The sequence below is a fragment of the Chinchilla lanigera genome, unplaced genomic scaffold (genome assembly GCF_000276665.1).
Source record: "Chinchilla lanigera isolate Chin_1 unplaced genomic scaffold, ChiLan1.0 scaffold00009, whole genome shotgun sequence".
Classification (NCBI taxonomy): Eukaryota; Metazoa; Chordata; class Mammalia; order Rodentia; family Chinchillidae; genus Chinchilla; species Chinchilla lanigera.
Genome location: NW_004955410.1, coordinates 4928372 through 4945451, shown reverse-complemented (window position 1 = coordinate 4945451; position 17080 = coordinate 4928372). Strand labels below are relative to the sequence as shown.

General features: G+C 40.5%; 1 protein-coding gene and 1 long non-coding RNA gene across 2 annotated transcripts in view; one reads left to right on the top strand and one right to left on the bottom strand.

Moving 5' to 3' along the window:
* Positions 1 to 13353, top strand: part of LOC106147772 — a 37631-nt gene extending 24278 nt beyond the window's left edge. The window contains exons 4-5 of the long non-coding RNA XR_001232723.1: positions 7869 to 7996; positions 13298 to 13353. This is a non-coding gene — a long non-coding RNA (uncharacterized LOC106147772). The remainder of the gene's footprint in view (positions 1 to 7868; positions 7997 to 13297) is intronic.
* Positions 1 to 17080, bottom strand: part of Sema3c (sema domain, immunoglobulin domain (Ig), short basic domain, secreted, (semaphorin) 3C) — a gene marked incomplete at its 5' end in the record, with an annotated part of 157803 nt that overhangs the window by 8009 nt on the left and 132714 nt on the right. Inside the window, 4 exon segments of the mRNA XM_005377197.2 lie at positions 1750 to 1817; positions 7062 to 7219; positions 10448 to 10489; positions 13377 to 13465. Of these exon segments, the coding sequence (XP_005377254.1) occupies positions 1750 to 1817; positions 7062 to 7219; positions 10448 to 10489; positions 13377 to 13465 (357 nt within the window).

Below are 17080 nucleotides of genomic sequence, written 5' to 3'. Positions count from 1 at the left end.
TGGGCACTTATTTACTACAACAATCTGGGGAGTTAGATTTTTCTCAGCTGAGCACACGGAGGGTATGAATTTTAAGTAATCTCAGTGTAAAGAGCTGGCAGGGGTCAGACAGGTTTATCCCAGCCCTAAGCCCACATTCAGAAGCACTGGGAGAGGAGGACGGGGGCGCAAGGTGGCTGCAGTGGACACAGAGGTTGAAAACAAAGTCTCTGGAATAGAGAAAACCAGGGGGGAACCCTGATGGCTGCATAACTGTGAACTCACCCATCCCTCTCACCCTGCATTTTCCTCATTTCTAACACATAGATTAAAGAGTTTTACACTTTTTAACGTAAGTAGTAAATCAGGTAGAGATCTAGAATAATCCCACGGAGGTTTAAACATGGAATGGCTCCTCATCCACAAACCAGGGGTAATAATAGCCTGTATTTTATTATAAGAATTTTAAGCATTAAATGAGAACTCACAGAAAAGCACTTAATGCAGGTTTTGATCTAAAGTCAACATCATATTTGCCATTGCTTCGCTGCCACTCTTCTTACTTACCAGGATGACAACTGCTAGCATCAACAGGAACTGACACACTTTTTCTAAAACTTTCAGTAGTACAGAAATAGTAGACTGGATTTGTTTGCTCAATTTAGTATATGGAATGATTAAGAAAAGTCTGGCTTGATTTACTTGTTATTGTTAGGGCGGTTAGTAATAAGAATGCTATTCTTTACTAAAGCAATGCCTAGGCATAAACATGCCAGAAATAGGAGTCTGTGCTGATTTTAACAACACATCTGCAGTGCGTTGCGGAGCCAGGAGGAAGGTCTACCTGCAGAGACTGCTGGTTGATGGGCTGAGGTAAGCGGAGGGGATTAGTGAGGAAAGTTTAACAACCTGACTTCTCCATGTCAGGACCGGAAGGAAGGGATTAGAGCAATTGTAACCACGTGGCTGACTGTCAACAGCAGCAGGGCAGTGTTCACCACAAGATCATTCCCACAGCCAAGGGGAGAAGCAAAGCGGGGCCTGGCGTTGGATGCCTGGACAAACCAAACGTGGCACATGCATGCACCAGATGCTATCCAGTGTTAAACAGGAAGAAAATTCCAATATGAAGAAGGAAATTCTGAATGGATCTTGAAGAGAAGCTAAATGATAAAAGCCAGTCCCCAAAAAAATTCACTTATGGAGGATATCTGGAGTAGTCAAATTCATAATACATGCATAATACAGTAGAAAGATCATGGATGGTCAGGCAGCATTATGGGGATGGAGAATTTCAGTTTAGGAAGATGCAAAATATCTGGTGAGGCGGGGATGGGTATCATATGTGCCCTTGATCCTGCAGAAGTGCACATCTTGAAATCATTGAAATAATAAATTTTATATCACATATATTTACTGCAATACTGTACTGTATGTTTTTCCAGTGGAAATTTTAAAAAGTAATCTTTTAGAGAAGGAAAACAGTAGTTAAGAAAATTAATGATTATAGCACATGTGAAAGACCTACCAGTTAACATACATAAGCCAGCCTCAGCATACATATGCATTCCCAGACACCGGCTTTGCACAATTCTCGGTATTCGTACAAATAGCCTTCAATTTGTAGTTATCATGAATTAATACCAAAATTTTTGTGGAGAGACTTTCTTCAAAATGCAACGCTTGAATGCACAGCGACGCTATCTGCGCTGAAATGTGGTGTGAAATGCCGCTTCCCTATCAAGACGGCGCACGGGCTCTCTTCCGTACCTTTCAGATTAAAGCCTCTGCATTGCGTCAGGGGATTCCCATGTCTCACGTCTTGCCTTCGGCTCCGTCTGTAAATGCAGAAATACATAAACAAGACTTAGAACTGTCACTACACTCGGCTTAAAACATTTCATTATTAAATTTGCAGATGTTTGATTGCCTGAGTTTCACTTTTTAAAGTCTGTATAGCAGATTTAAGTATCTCACTCTCATTCAGTGCGTCCGAGGCAGGGTGGGAATACATCCCCGCGGTTCCCTCTGAATGGATTCAGTCTTCCGCATCTACCACTCACGTGGAATGGCTTGCTGCCTTCTAGAGTATGCATTTCCTGGGCAGATGCTGGACTCCATAAGTAACTGTGTACAGTTTTAGTTTTAAAATAGCTCCTATAATTTTACTTAGTTTGTCCAGGATCCATCAAGGTACAGATATTCATCCAAAATTTTCTAAAAATGATAAATCCTAAAGTATAAACTCACTAGCCTTTTCCTGCTTACAAAAATTTTTTTAAGTAAACATATATTTCTTGCAAACCAACACTTTCCAACACTTCCCAAACATGAAAACTTTCCTCAAACGTGATACAGAGATAAACTATGGATTTTATTATAAAATTAAACAATTTTCATTTATGAGAATAAGTATTCCCCCTTTCGATTTTTTACTTTGAAAAAATTTCAAGTCTACAGAACAGTGGAAATATGATTACAACAAACATTGTTATACCTAGATTCTTAAGTTACTACATTTTACCACTTGCACTTTATTTTCCCTCGCATAAGCATGTAGTGTGTATGCACATAGATGGGAACTTTGAGAAGATCATTTACAAGGTCCTTCTCTCCCTTACATGTGTTAGCATGTATCCTCCAAGAATAAGTAGTCTCCCTCTGTAACATCACTGTACTAAGGATGTCAAATAAGATGTCAAATGTGTTTAATTTCATCTAATGTGCATTTGCATTAAAATCTTCCTAACTGTCATTCAAGTACCTTTCAGAAACTTTTACTTCGTTTAGGGATCCATTCAAGGTTCAGTCTTTGCATTTATTTCTTATTTTTACCCACAGGGATAAAGTATTCAGCAAGAAGAACAAAAATATTAGAATTACAAAGTGCTTATTAAACTTACAAAGTTAATCTCAATCCTTAGTGAGTTAACAACTCATATTAAGGTTACAACAGTTAATATTTTATGTAAACACATTGTGTACACTGACTTATGGAAATATGTGTGTACCACCTTGTATAATTTAAGTATTCCTTTTTGTAAAAGTCACATACTTCTTAGGAAATTATGTCTTTCTACAGAACCTTACACACAAAGTGGAATAGTGGTAGTCATTCGTATGGGAGGAAATACAGTTGATGCTAGTTGCAGAATGCCTCCCACATCCGGTCTTCACTGCATTGTGTTTGGTACATCCTGAAGTCACAACATTATTTACCACCAACCAACCAACTTGGAAGTGCATACAGATGCACAGTGGGGGTGCCCATGTCTGACCTGGGCACCTTTGCTTTCCAGACAAGCAGCATCTTTCCCAGGGGTGAAATTTATCAACCTGGATCGGCACAATGTGAGCATTTAGTCATCGAGAGCACGTAAACTCTCAAACTGGGCAGTCTGAGCATAGAGTATCTGCTGCCAGACATTCAAGCACAGAAAACTATAGTTATGGCTTGGCTGAAATGATGAGCTCAGTAAGAGCCTTCTGCTCCGGACGGTTCCCTGGACGGCATCCCCATAGCAGCGCGAAAGCCTGCTGGTAGGCAGAGGAATATTAGATTGCATATAGGATTTGGGATTTAGTTCAAATTGTCAATGTTTTATCCATTATAGCCAATTCATTGGGATAAACAATGAAATCATTTTCTGCTTGTGTAGAAAAGATATTTACTTGAAGACTGAACTGATTATCTTGTCTCAAAAATTCTAAATCCAGAATAAATAGCATGGGAGACTAAATTGCCATACAAATGCACAAATATTTAAGATACTTGAGAGAGAGCACAAAAAAATTGTTGTTTACAAGGCACCAAGTTCCTTTAAAACTATAAACAACAGAGCAAATGATATTTAGCTTTATTCTTTTAGCATATGAATTCTGTGGATTTCCAAGTACAACACACTTCTCTGTCTCCATGCAAAGAACATAGTTTGCTTTTCATTCCTATGAATATTTCCAAGTGATCTTTGTATTCTAAGTGGTGCAGTCAGAATAAACTTGGATAACGTAACACTAGTAAAGAAAATGAGCATGAGAAATATTCATCTTTGTCATTACCTTAATCTCTAAAGAAAGTAAATACTGCATAAGGGAATTTAGAAAAGAGTTAATGCATGTAGCAAACGTGCTCTGCATACTCTGTAAGTATATAGTTAATTAAATTTGGAAAGAATTTGGAGAATTTAAATAGTATACATATTTGTCTTGAAATTTCCAGTATGCTAGCCAAGCATGAATAGGTTCAGGCATTTCATACATTAAAATAGCATTTCTAATTACATGTCTGAACCCAGAATATACAACAATGGAAGCTAAATTGCAATAGTTGATACAAATACACAAAACTTTAAAATATTTGAGTACGGAGGGAAGCAGATCAATATAAACACATTAGTTACAATCGTGGTAGAATTAAGTCACTGCTAGAGCTACTCTAGATAGCTCTTTAAATTACTACTTTCTTTCTTAATCCATCATGCATAGTTTAATACCAGACAGGATAATTTAATAGTAAAGATCAGCAACATAACTTCAGCCCTGTGTGTTTTTTTAAGAAGCATCATTAAATTCATAATTTGTGGAGTTAGAATGGCACTGTGTAATAGGTTCTAATACACATCCTAGAAACAGTAACTGAGGCTCTAAGAGGTTGAAGAATATAAGAACATTTCCCAGTAGAAACTTCTAAAATGTAAAAAGAAACAACCCTCAAATATGCAAGGATCATAGCATAGGATTTTACTTCAGAAATATTCTCTGATAAATAAAAGTATTGGCCAAGCAGGAGGTCCTTACGAGAGATGAGTGGCTGGTATACCTGAAGGACTACGGTGAGATCCCACTTAGAGGCCACAGGTCCTTGGGAAGACGAGTGCTTCAGCAACACGCCTGGGTTATTGAGTCAAGATTGTATTTGAGATGCTAGAGATACCAATTAGTAGCTTCTTTCGATAAAAATGTCTTGCCTTCTAAATGCTGAGCTGTGACAGTAATTTAAAACTGTGTTCTGCCTGGGAGTGCTATGCGACTGGTAAAAAAAATACCAATCATTTGTGGAAGTTGAGGTCACATGTGGAAGTTGCTTCCATCACATTTCGTCCAGGGGCAGCCCGCTCCATCCCAGGGTGAACAGGAGTGGTCGCCTGGGAAAGAGGTCCTGGAATTCACTGAGAAATCTAAAGGAGCCACTGACCTTCTGGCTAAGCAAAGTGGAGGCACACAGTGTTTGAGGACAGAGATGAAAGACGTGGGTTTGAGGAGTGGGAGTTCTCATAGCATTCGCTCATCAGTGCAGATCACTGCCAGGTGGCGTCCACCCCATCCACTCCTGTCCATCCCTGTCCACTCCTGTCCACCCCGACTCACGGCTCCAGCTCCTCTGCACCCTCACTGGGTGTCTGTCCTGTGGGCGTCCTCTCCCCGTAGCCTGCTCCTCTCCGGGTCCCTCCTCAGAGAGTGAGGGCTGCACCCATCCTAACGCTCAGCTCTGAGAACACGGGTTGTTCAGGACTCCTTCCCTAACCTCTCCCACATCACCCAGCCATAGATTCTGGGAGATTTATGGGAAAACTAGAGCACTTTTGACACCTCTAGCTCTGGCATCCAGTCACCATTATACCTGCCTGGTCCTGCAGCCTGCCCCAAGCTGACCTCAAACCCTTGGAGTTCCAGGCTTTCAATGAAAGCCAGCATCTACCAGATAACCACTCTGGTGCTCCAAGCCCCACTCGTTTCCCCTTTCCCTGTGGATGAAAGCCTCAGTTATGCACAAGTCCTGCACCACTCGGCACTACACTCTCAGATCTTCCTGCCCTTTCTTTCACTCATTAGCTGGGGTGCTGGTTCTGGCCCAATCTGACAGGCCCACTCCTGGACGGAAGCTTTGCCAGGTACCATCTTCCTGTGGACCCTCAGCACGCTCACCCTCCCCTCCAAATCCCATGCCAGCCCATTTATCATGCAAAGCCGGCTTCCCTGGGTCCCTCCTGCCTTCTCTGCCTTTCTAGCCCAGAGACCTTACTCATCGTGATCTGACACATGGGAGATTCTTCTTTCAGTATTTGTTGTCTGCCTTCTCTCTTTAGAATATTTTATATGGAGATTTTCCTCTTGATGGTCATTGCTTGTGTTCCATGTCTAACATCGACAATGATGTTTGGAAATTATTTGCCCCATGATGACAATTTAATAATTAACAAAAGCAGCAAAATACTTCCAATATGCAAAGGGGACAGTGGGGTTATTTGAATCTGATCATAAAAATGTACCTGTTACAGAGAACAAGACCTCTAAAACACCATTGGCACAAGGCTGTATCAAAAGATCATTAGCGCCAGGCTGCCCCCTCGACCTAAAGATTTCCTCCCTATCACCCATCACTGCCCGTACCAGGGGAAGACTGCAAATAGCCATGACCTGGGTTGACCCCAAGTTCTGCATACTCTCCGTCTTATAATCAACTTTTCTACTGCTAATTCCTTCCGTGGAAATCAGCTCAGCATTTCCTGCTGATCCCTTGGCTGAGATAATAAAAGGCAGCAGGTGGCGGTCAGGCTGCTTTTCTCTCTTCTGCTAAACAACAACCGTATTCTCACCATTCAAAGGGAAAGGGCCAGGTCGTCCAGATTGGGGAAGCAAATCAGCCCATCTTCCCTGCCTCAATGTCCTCGGGTACCTTCCTTCTCAGTAGTGTCTCCTTTGCGTGAACCCAACTACCTTCTGATCCGTGGAGGACACATATTTAATTACAAAAAGCTTAAGCAGTGTGGGGGAGCTGCAGGAATGTGACACTAAAAGATGTACTAAAGCACAGCAGACAAAGAAGAGACATAATTAGCATTCAGAGTGAAGAGAAAAACCAAGTGATCCCTGAAATACTTGGTGGCACTGGGAAGAGGAGCAGAGGGAGAGGAGGAGCTCGGAGCAGGGGAGAGTCTCAACTTATGGAGCAGGGCTGTCACCTGAGTCTAGGGGAGGCGCTGCACACCGCTGATGCTAGGCTGAGTGTGGTTCTGTACAGACCCTGCAAAGGAAGGGGCTCTGCTGATGCAGACGAGGGCCTCTGCACGCCTGGCACTCACCGCTTTCCGGTGGGGTAGAACCTGGAGCAGGCGTGGCCGTCCCAGGCACAGTAGGGGTCCCTGGCCAGGCAGCAGTCCGCACAGGCCGTGCCGTAGATGTCACAGCGGTGCAGCGACACTTGGGAAATCCCTTCATTGGAGCTCACATATAACTGTTGCTATAAGAGGAACAGCGTTGATTTATTTCAGATGTGGAAGTTAAAGGAAGACTTTCAGCAGGAACACATTATAACACACGCCCACACCCACAAACCCTTGGACTGGTCTTAACACAGACTCAGAATGAGCAGCAAAGCACACAAGGGTAGAAAGCCAAGATAAATAGATTTCCCTGCGCTAATATGCCTATAACATTACCACTTTCCTGCTAAGGAGAAAAAGCTTCAAACTCTGTGCAGAATGGTAATGGGCTTGAGACATTGGGATGCATTGTTCTCTCAGATTTGGGCTAATACACTGCAGATTTAAGTTATGATGTTTTCTTTCTTCTTTGAATACTGTCTCTTTGCAAAGTACAAGGGAGCTTTCTTATGTTTCAAGTCTGACAACCCATTACTTTGTCAATTTGAAAAACGTCAGGTTTAAAATAAAGGGCACATTAAGTTTAGAAGAAAAAGAAGACAGCGTTAGATTAAAAACATTTTGTCATATCTTGAAAGCAGCATATTACTCATTAAAACAACTTAAAACTTTTTAGAAGAACACTGGCATCTATTTTTAAACATATCGGGAAATTCCTGAATGACACAGAATCTTTATCACCTAGAGAAGTCATGAATAAAATATCTTATTCTCTTTCATTTGTAGAGCGTGGAAACCTTCATAAACTACCACTCCGAAGACTTCAGCAGTACACCAAAATGTCCCGAGGAGCTGAGTGGATGTCTCTGGCGGACACTCCTTATTTGCTAAAGGAGTGACATTCCTTGACTCAAGTGAGCACCATCTCTAAGCTGAAACTTGAATTGATGTCAGGGAGTGTGCAGACCCTTCCCATCCTATAAGTAGGTGCACATTTAAGAATTAAACGTAGCCAGAGAGATGCGTGTAATCCCAACACTCATGGAGGCTGAGGCAGGAGGATTGTGAATTTCAGCTCAGTTTGGGCAACTAGAAATCCTGTCTCAAAATTAAAAAAAAGAGAAAGGGCGCTGGTTATATCTCAATAGAAAGGCCCAGGGTTCAATTCCCAGCACCTCATGTGTTTGTGGTGGCGGGGGATTGAATCTATGGGGGCGTCTTTATTCGCCAGATTCTGGTGTCTTCCGGCCAACTTCTCAGGCTCCAATCTCGGAAGGGCGCAAATCTGCATGTGTAACCTTTCTGAGTCTCAGCTTCTCACCGGTAAAGGTGGAAGAACACGGTATTTGCCCAACAGAGCTTTCGTAAGAGACATGTGGCAAGCGTTTTCCATGCAATAAAATGTCGCCACTGAGGTTTGGCTCATAAGTGCGATAAATAGTAATTGCAACAGTTGAGCAAAACATCAATTAGCAAAAATTATCAACCAGTATGTTTTCACTTGAATCACATTCAAATCTACTACGTTTTGGGCATTGTTGTTTTTAAATCATTTTTTTTCCCTGAATTTGTGCTGAAGTAGATTGATCCCTCATTTAGACATTCCAGTGATAAGAAAATAGCCACTTTTTTGGATAATAACCATTTGTACAAGAAAATTTGAAACAAGTGAATAGTGAGTAAATCAAATAATAACACAGTGAATGTACCAGCTCCATTAAAATTTTAAAAGCACATAGGTTTGAGAAATACTTAGTTTTTTTAGATAACTTATTTTTTTCACTATTTCTATTATATGGAACACAATAATAAATTGGGAATAAAGGAATAAAATGGAGAATGAAACACTTTGAGTATTAAGAATGGTAGTAACTTCATGGTATTGAAATACACATCATACATATTGCATAATTTGTGGTCCTCTCACACAAAAAAATAATGCAGTACAAAGTTTTGCAAATGAACTCCTGAGAGTGAAATAATCACCCTGCCCTAAATCTAATGGTTTTAATGAAACATTTTAGATGATCTACAATGTAAGATTTTGAAAACAGATGTCATAGGTCAGCTACCAATAGGCTGAAACCTGTAATTTTGTGTCAGACTACTATGCCACACAGATGGATTTGTGTCCGCTGTAAATTTTGTTGGAATACTTTCTCTTTCCATTAAGCCAGGGTAAACACAGGGTTTCCCTGCTGACTTCAAAGGCAATTCTGACTTGGGATCAGCTCCCTGAGACATTAGGCAACATGACGAATGGCTTCTTATGACTTGGGAAAATGTTTGTCATCCACCATGCAAACATTTTTACAGATGAGATCTTCAGCGCCATTGTACCTTATTTATTTTTCCTCATAAAATCTTGTCAAGTACAGGATTGACATACTACATCAGACATCTCGTCTAACAGACCAATGAAGGTGAGGAAAACTAGAATTATACAATCAGTTGTGCAAACATCTAAAACCCTTATTCTCTATTCCAAGAAAAACAAATGTCAGGTTCTCCCAGACAGCGTTTGCAGAGGACACGCTTTATTTTAAGCAATTTTTATAAATAAATTGATTGGTGAAAAAGGCACTACCTTGCAGTTGTACAGAATTCGATTGGAGAAGTTAAATGGTTTGTCAGGGATTTACGACCAAGCTGGGACTCAAATGCACGTCACCCCCGCTCCCTCCGACTGTGTTACTTTGCCCCTTCGAACTGTGGTCTGAAGATGACAGCCCCTGGACTGAAGAACGCGTCTGGTCACTTCCATCCCAGCCATTGTGCCGAACACGCACAGGCACGATTAGATTAATTGGAACAGCCCTGATAAGCACAGCCCAAATCCTGGCCCCTTAGATTTAAGATGTTTAGTTCTTCCGACATTTACAGGCCCTAAGAAATAGTATTTCTTCAAAACTAACCATTAAGGAAGCGCACTGCACATTTCAAAGACAGGAGAGCAGCGGGAACTCAAAGGAGGGCTGACGGCTCATCCCAAGGCCCTGAGAACGCTCTGCTGCTCCGGTAGCCTGAAGAGTATGCTGCGTTCTTCCTTCAGAAAGATTACTTTTATTTTACTTGGCTTCGCACACTATAATATTTGAGAATATAGGATATACAAAATGTTGGAATATCCTTCTGTGTATCTGTTCCACTCTCATGAACTTTTATACAAAAATAAACCTATTCAGGCTTTCACTAAAAGCTAGTAAATTCTGCATCAAAATTACAAGTGATTTTTTGTGGTATCATTTAGAAATTATTAATTATTTTGTCAACACTAAAATTAAATTTTCAGAAGTTATAAAATGTCTCTCCTGAAAGCAAAACATTTGAGTATGCAAAGAACAGAAAATGGGCTTGGTTTTTACCTTCTTGGGTGAGATTTTCATGGTTGTTATGGGAGCATGACTCTAAAAGATAAAAAGAAAATCACGTTAGTTGTTCATGCACTCCTTAAAAACATTTTAAATTCAAATAAGTGAGCTGTTTGGTAAAAATTCAAAAAGTCACTTTTTTCTGTGCGCATGTACATCTGAGTAGAGCACATTTCCCTCTTTGGGGACTAAGAACGGACTCGTTAATGACGCATGAGAACAAAAAGGAGCCGCTGTAACACATCATCTAGACCTCACCGGCAGAAGAAAGAGGGGCTCGTTGGAAACTGCATGTCAGAACAGTGAATCCAGGGCTGGGTCTCCGTGCACAGGTCGGCGAGCCTGGGCTTGGTACCCACCTGACTCTCTCCGCCGCAGCCCTAGTGTTTGCCTACCTTGTGTGGTTTTTAGATAAAAGGGTCAGGCCAACCATACTAATTGATTCTCATTGTTGAAAACAAAGAAATACTGTTAGAAAAGTTCTTCTTTTGATAAAGGTGAATAAGTGAAAAAGTTTAAGAATTTCCTGCAGTAGTAGTCCTTCTAACCGTCACTCCATTCATCTAACATCCATTGTATTTTTTAAATTAAAAGTTAGACTTGTGATAACCTAATGAAAGCCTGTGAAGATTTACATGAGCAATCCTCTCTCAGAGTAAGCTCTCAGAATCCAAACCACTCTCAAATACGGTGCTCTTTGGGGTTGCAAGTGCCTACAAAGACTGAAAAGAGCAAATCAGGACATCTTTAACACTCAACTGCAGCAGTTCAGTCCTGATCACCCCTCATCAATGTACACATACATGCTTGTCAATTTCCTACCATTTAGGCAACTGCTGATATTTGTCCCCTCATTTTGATTCAAGCTTGAGGGAACTAAACTTTTTCAGAAGATCTGAACAAAAGAGTAAAAGGCTGAGGCCATTGGCCCTGCACAGGGTTTGGTTTTCAGAAGTCACACTGAGGTTTCTGCACTACATCAGTGCAACACAGAGAGAAGGATTGTGTCCCATCGAAATGCATTATTTCCTCAGGAGCCCTTGGCAGTACATCATACACACTCAATCATTTCTACCTCACCTCAGGAAAAGTGACACAGACACCGCGATGAAGGCAGCGGCTGGGCTTGGTAGCCGCGTCCCGGCTCCGTCGTATCAACCACAGGCACACGCACCAGTAAGAAAGCTCAGGCTGCGGTAGCCCCTCCCCCGGGCCCGTGTCCCCCGCCTGCGTGCTGACTGACTGCTTCTCCACGGAGAGTTTATTCGCCACGATAACAGCAGCATAGCTCACATAACAGACCATAAGTAGTTCTCACTTGATCAGAACAACTCACACGGCTTTAAGAATTTTCCATAGCACGTATGTTTAGGTTTGTGTCAATCTCACTTAATTAACATTTCCCGATAATAACAAAGAAGATAGTTCAGAATTAAAAATGAAGTGCTATATTATAGACCTTTTTGCTATCTTCAAGAAAAGCTCAGAATAGGGTATATCACGCTATTGTGACCAGTGTGATTGCTACTATTAGGGTGACTAAGAAGAGTGTGTGTGTGTGTGTGTGCATGTGTGTGTGTGTGCATGTGCGTGTGTAACATGCAACTTTGGTTAACTTAACGAAACTACTAATTTCTTTACAAAGCAAAACTGCTTTCTAAAGCAGTTAGAAAAACTGCTTAAACAGAGGGCATTACTATTATGAGCACAATTTTAATGCCTTCATCACAAAGAACCTAATGCTAATATAAGTCTAGCATTAAAAATTATAAATATAATAACACACAGGGAAATTAGCCAGAGCTTCTTAGTTTTTATATTCGAATTGATTATTCTAATTTTTACTTTTAAAATTTATTAGCAAAGCCTAACAGCATCGCCTCTTAAGCACTTGAGGTGCTTAGTGACTCAGCAGCATCAGTGACACTGACATGCATATCACGACGCTCTGAATCCACTCAGTGAGGCACAGCAATGCACTGGACTAGCAGCGCTCTGCTCCTGGGAGTTCCGAGGGCTGCTGCTACTCAGTGTGGGGCTGTCTCCATCTTTTGTGATCCCTGAGCCATTGTCTCTTAACTGGTTTCGTTGGAAAAAGTCATCTGCAGCAGGACTGGGTGGGTGCCAACGTTTCTTTGTAATTCTAGTAACTTCTCAGCAGTGGGATACCCGTATCTCCAAAGGCACCACTTGAGCCACAGCAATGGACACCCAAAGGAGAGAAGGGCAGACGGGACACCACACATCTATCCTCTTGGCTCAGGGATTTCATAAAGGATGAGATGCTACTCTGAGTACATGAGAACTTATAGACCTGAGCTTCCCTCTCTGTACCTTTTCTGTTTTTCTCCTTCTTCTTAAAAAAATTCAAACTTCTAGGTCAAGAAGAGTAATATAACGAAATCTCATACTCTAGTAGAATATGAAGATTTAAGTGGTAAGAAATGATTGTTTTACTTAGTGACGTATGAAGTAAAGGCAATAAAACAAGATAAAACAGTTCTATTGAAACAACTGGTTGCAAAAATATGAGAAAGCTTATCTAACAGTCAACTGTGGAAGCGTTTGAGCTTTAGTGGCTGGTGAGACAAATGACAAAAGTCTTTTCACAGCAAAGTCTGCCAGATCTGGACCACAAGAACTCATTTAAAAAAAATAAAGACAAGCAAAATTCTTCAAGTTGGGATGACAGTTGGGGGGAAAAGTTATCCTTTTATGTTAAGATAACTTAAAGTGTAAGAAAATACTTCGCCAAAATATTTGTTCTAGATTTCTCATTTTATCTGATGTTTTCCTACATGCAAAAATTTATAACATTCATTTATTTGATCTTTTATCAAGTAGTTTTTCCTTCCAAGTGGCTACGAGATTAAAGAAACATTCATCACGCGTGCTCTGAGGTTAAGAGAAAAGATGTTCAAACCTTAAACAACTCCAGTTCCTCCAGAATGAGCTCACCACTGGCAGAGCTGTTGGAAGGGAGAACAACCACCTTTTGTACAGTGCCTCGATCTAGAGGTAAGGGAGACAATGATAGATTAAAACAATAGTTTAAAGGAGAGCTATTGAGACAGAAGACTAGAAGTTAGAGTATTGTTTATGTAAGACTTTAGTTGTTAAGAAAGATAGTGTGTATATATATATATATATATATATATATATATATATATATATATAAATTACCATCTGCAACACACTAACTTTATTCCCAGTCTCACATATTTAAATTCAGATTACATGTAACTCAAAATAAACTCTGGGAACATCTTATATTGTGGGGATCTTTTCTTTGGGTATATCCATAACTAGGAGAGAAAGAAAGAAAATATCCAATTGCCTTAAATTGAAAGTGCTGAAACAAGTGTATATTCTTCTGACATAATACTAACTTTCTGTTTGTTGGGTCCATGTGTTACTTCCTTCTCCAGTCCAGGGCTATGAAGTGACATTCCCACCATTGCATTAACACTGTTACACAATGATTTCACTACTTGAAAGAAGATTACTACTATAAATAAATTTTTATAGTAATTGCATAATAAATAATCAGTATTGGAGAACTGACCTCAAGCTGCAGATTGGAGAGAATTTAGACCTGGTTAAATGTTTCAAAATAAGACTCAGAGGAGAAATGTAATGTGATTGTGGCTCCTATTTACTGGATAGTTGTATGGTTTTCACAATGGTGTTTATCACTTGGCAGTGTTCTGTTGGATATTCTTAAAAATGCAGGAGAAATTTTGAAATTGGATAGGTCAAACAAACTTAATATAAAATTTACTCATATTTGCCAGAAACAGCCCAAAATAGAAACGTACAAATAAGCACGATACATACAGAAGCATCATTTCTTATGATTTATAATTTAGTTTCTTACAGGCATATAAGCACTCATGAACATATGAGTATGCCACTCTACCAATCATAAATTTTGGGTTTAAAACAAACTTGATGAGATTTAATCATATGATATTACAGCAAATTTTGAATAATTTGGTAAAGTAAAAATGTATTTACTTCTCAAAATATACCCTTATTAAAATGAGTGAGCTGCATCATAAATATCATGATCACTCTTAAATTATAGCTGAATTATTAGTGTATAAATAAGCATTATTATTAACAGAAAATGGAGCTCTGTTAAGTTACCTTGAGAAATATCAACACTTTGAGTTAACTTGAATTAGACTGCACATGACTTCATAACTAGGACTCATTTAGTGACTGATATCATAAAATTTAAATCTCTCATCTCACTTGGCTTCTAGTCACACGCAAGAGGAGCTCTGACACGGAAGATCGTATTTTGTGTTTACAGTTTGCACGTGTTTACAGTGGAAGAGCAAGACCCAGGGATCATCGGAACAGTCCCTAAAACTGGGAGGATACGATCCATGAGCACATGAGCTCGGAAGGTGCCACATTTGCTCCGTATTTTAAAATTTCTGATTAAACCGAATCCCAAAGTCTTACTGGCTCTAGGTATAATTAAAAAATCCTGAAAGGTTTCTGCTGCACTGAACAGCTCCTTATAGTCAGTCTCGGTAATAATAAGGGCTATATCGGAAGCCAAGAATATAAGTAAGAATCAGAAAAGAAGCAGCCCTCGAGGACGTCTAGCAGAGACAGATCACACTAGCCCAACATGGTCACAGCAGCCCCGATTTCTACTAACAGCTCATCACAACGCACAGAGAAGCTGTCTAGGGGAAGACAGCATGCCCTAAAAGTAGCCGGAAAATCATGAACTTTGAGTGATGACAGGGACCTCTGGGGGGCGCTGTGTGTACCTCTGCGCCTGCCCAATGCATGGTCCATGAGCTGCTGGACATAAAGGACAGGAAAAGAATCAGAAAGATGAGAAGCTAACCGGGCGTGGTGGCGGACACCTGTAATCCCAGCACTCAGGAGGCTGAGGCAGGAGAATCATCGAGAGTTTGAGACCAGCCTGGGCTACAAAGTGAGCTCAAGTCCAGCTTGAACAGCACAGTGAGACCCTGTTTCAAAAAAACCAAAAAAAAAAAAAAAAAAAGGTGAACGGCTAAAATTCTTAAAAATCACACTCTCGTCTTACCAAAAGAAGTCACGATAGAGTGTTGTGGTCCCTGTAAGGTCAGGACTGTTCTCTACAATGGCAGTCGCCTCTCTCTCTAGAGCCCACACTGAATAAAGGCTGAGGATCGCCCAAGACCAAGGAAAAATGCATAAAGAGCACCCCCATTGCAAAGCGATCAGTGTGTCAGAGGCACCTCATGATGTTCACACACATCGGCACACAATGGACACCAAAAGTGCACATAGTTAAAAATAAAGAAGAAGGGAGTGCCCTCAAATGAGAAAATGAGTGCAAAAGTTCACACTAATTATCATTATCTGAAGGGGCCCGCAAGAAAAATACTTTCTCCATGCTGTCCATAGAATACTGCACCAAGAAGAGCTAGAACAATGTGCCACTAACAGATAACCCAAAGCCTGTTCTGTTGCATTCTCAGTAAAGGATAGACAATACCACTATCATCTTTTCTCTTATTTTAGATATTTTTAAATTTGTCTGCATTCCCTGGATGGAAAATGCCTTTATGGTAGTGTTACATGGTATCCTTCAGTGCTAAATAAATAAGTTGACTTGGGTTATCTTCTGTCCATTGTTACCGATTCCACAAGAACTTACTGGGTGCCTCCAGTGAGTCAGACAGTACAAATAAGAAGATAAATAGGCACAGGACTCAAGAGTTCAGGATCTAGAATTTATGTATTTTTGAGTGGCGTGTTCCCATTAAAATGTTAGTCATTGTGAGCAGGCATTCCAGGATGGCCATAAAACTCTCCATTACTTATGTCTACATAAAGTAGCCTGTGCGCGCTTTCGTTTGAACATGATGATACAGTTATCAAATGTCTTCCCGCTAGGGGTGATGGGAATGGTATCCTTTGAATGTACTCAGAACGATAAATCCTTTTTATTGTTCTGTAGAACTGGGATGTTGCTCTTCTATCTTAGGAAAAGCAGAGTTAAGCAGGCTTCATTTTTTGCCATGAGCCTCACTTGGTATGTAAATAACATGCAGAAAACAACTAAAACTTTTGCAATAACTATGTTACTAGAGTCTTTCCAGAATCCTTTGCCCTTTCCTTGGAAAGAATAACTCAAGCTACCTCTCAGAAAAAAAAAATCTCATCTTCTCGGTCATCATGGTTAGGGAACCGTGCCCTCCCTTGGTTCCAGGGAAATCCTGTAACAACCTGGGGCAGTCTGCGAATCAAAAACCCACGCCCAGCCCCATCCTGGACTTAGCTAAGCAGACTCTGTATCGGGGCTCCCAGCCTGTGTCCCTGTAGGAGACGGAGCTGAGATTCCAGCTGAACATTCATAATGCAGCAAAGCAGAACCAAGAGCTATGTGAACATGGGCTGACAACATCATTTTAGTACCAACTCAACTCTGAGGAAGCTACCTTCTGTATCTTCTAATAGGGTAAAGTTTTTATTTTAACTGATTTCAGTGAAGGGTGTCATGACCTTTAGTTGAAAGATTTCTAGTTAGTTAAACAAGTGATATCTGAAATTGCTTAGCATGGCATTGGCTGCATAGTATCCCCCCAGGAAAGAGAAGTTGGTTTTTAGTTC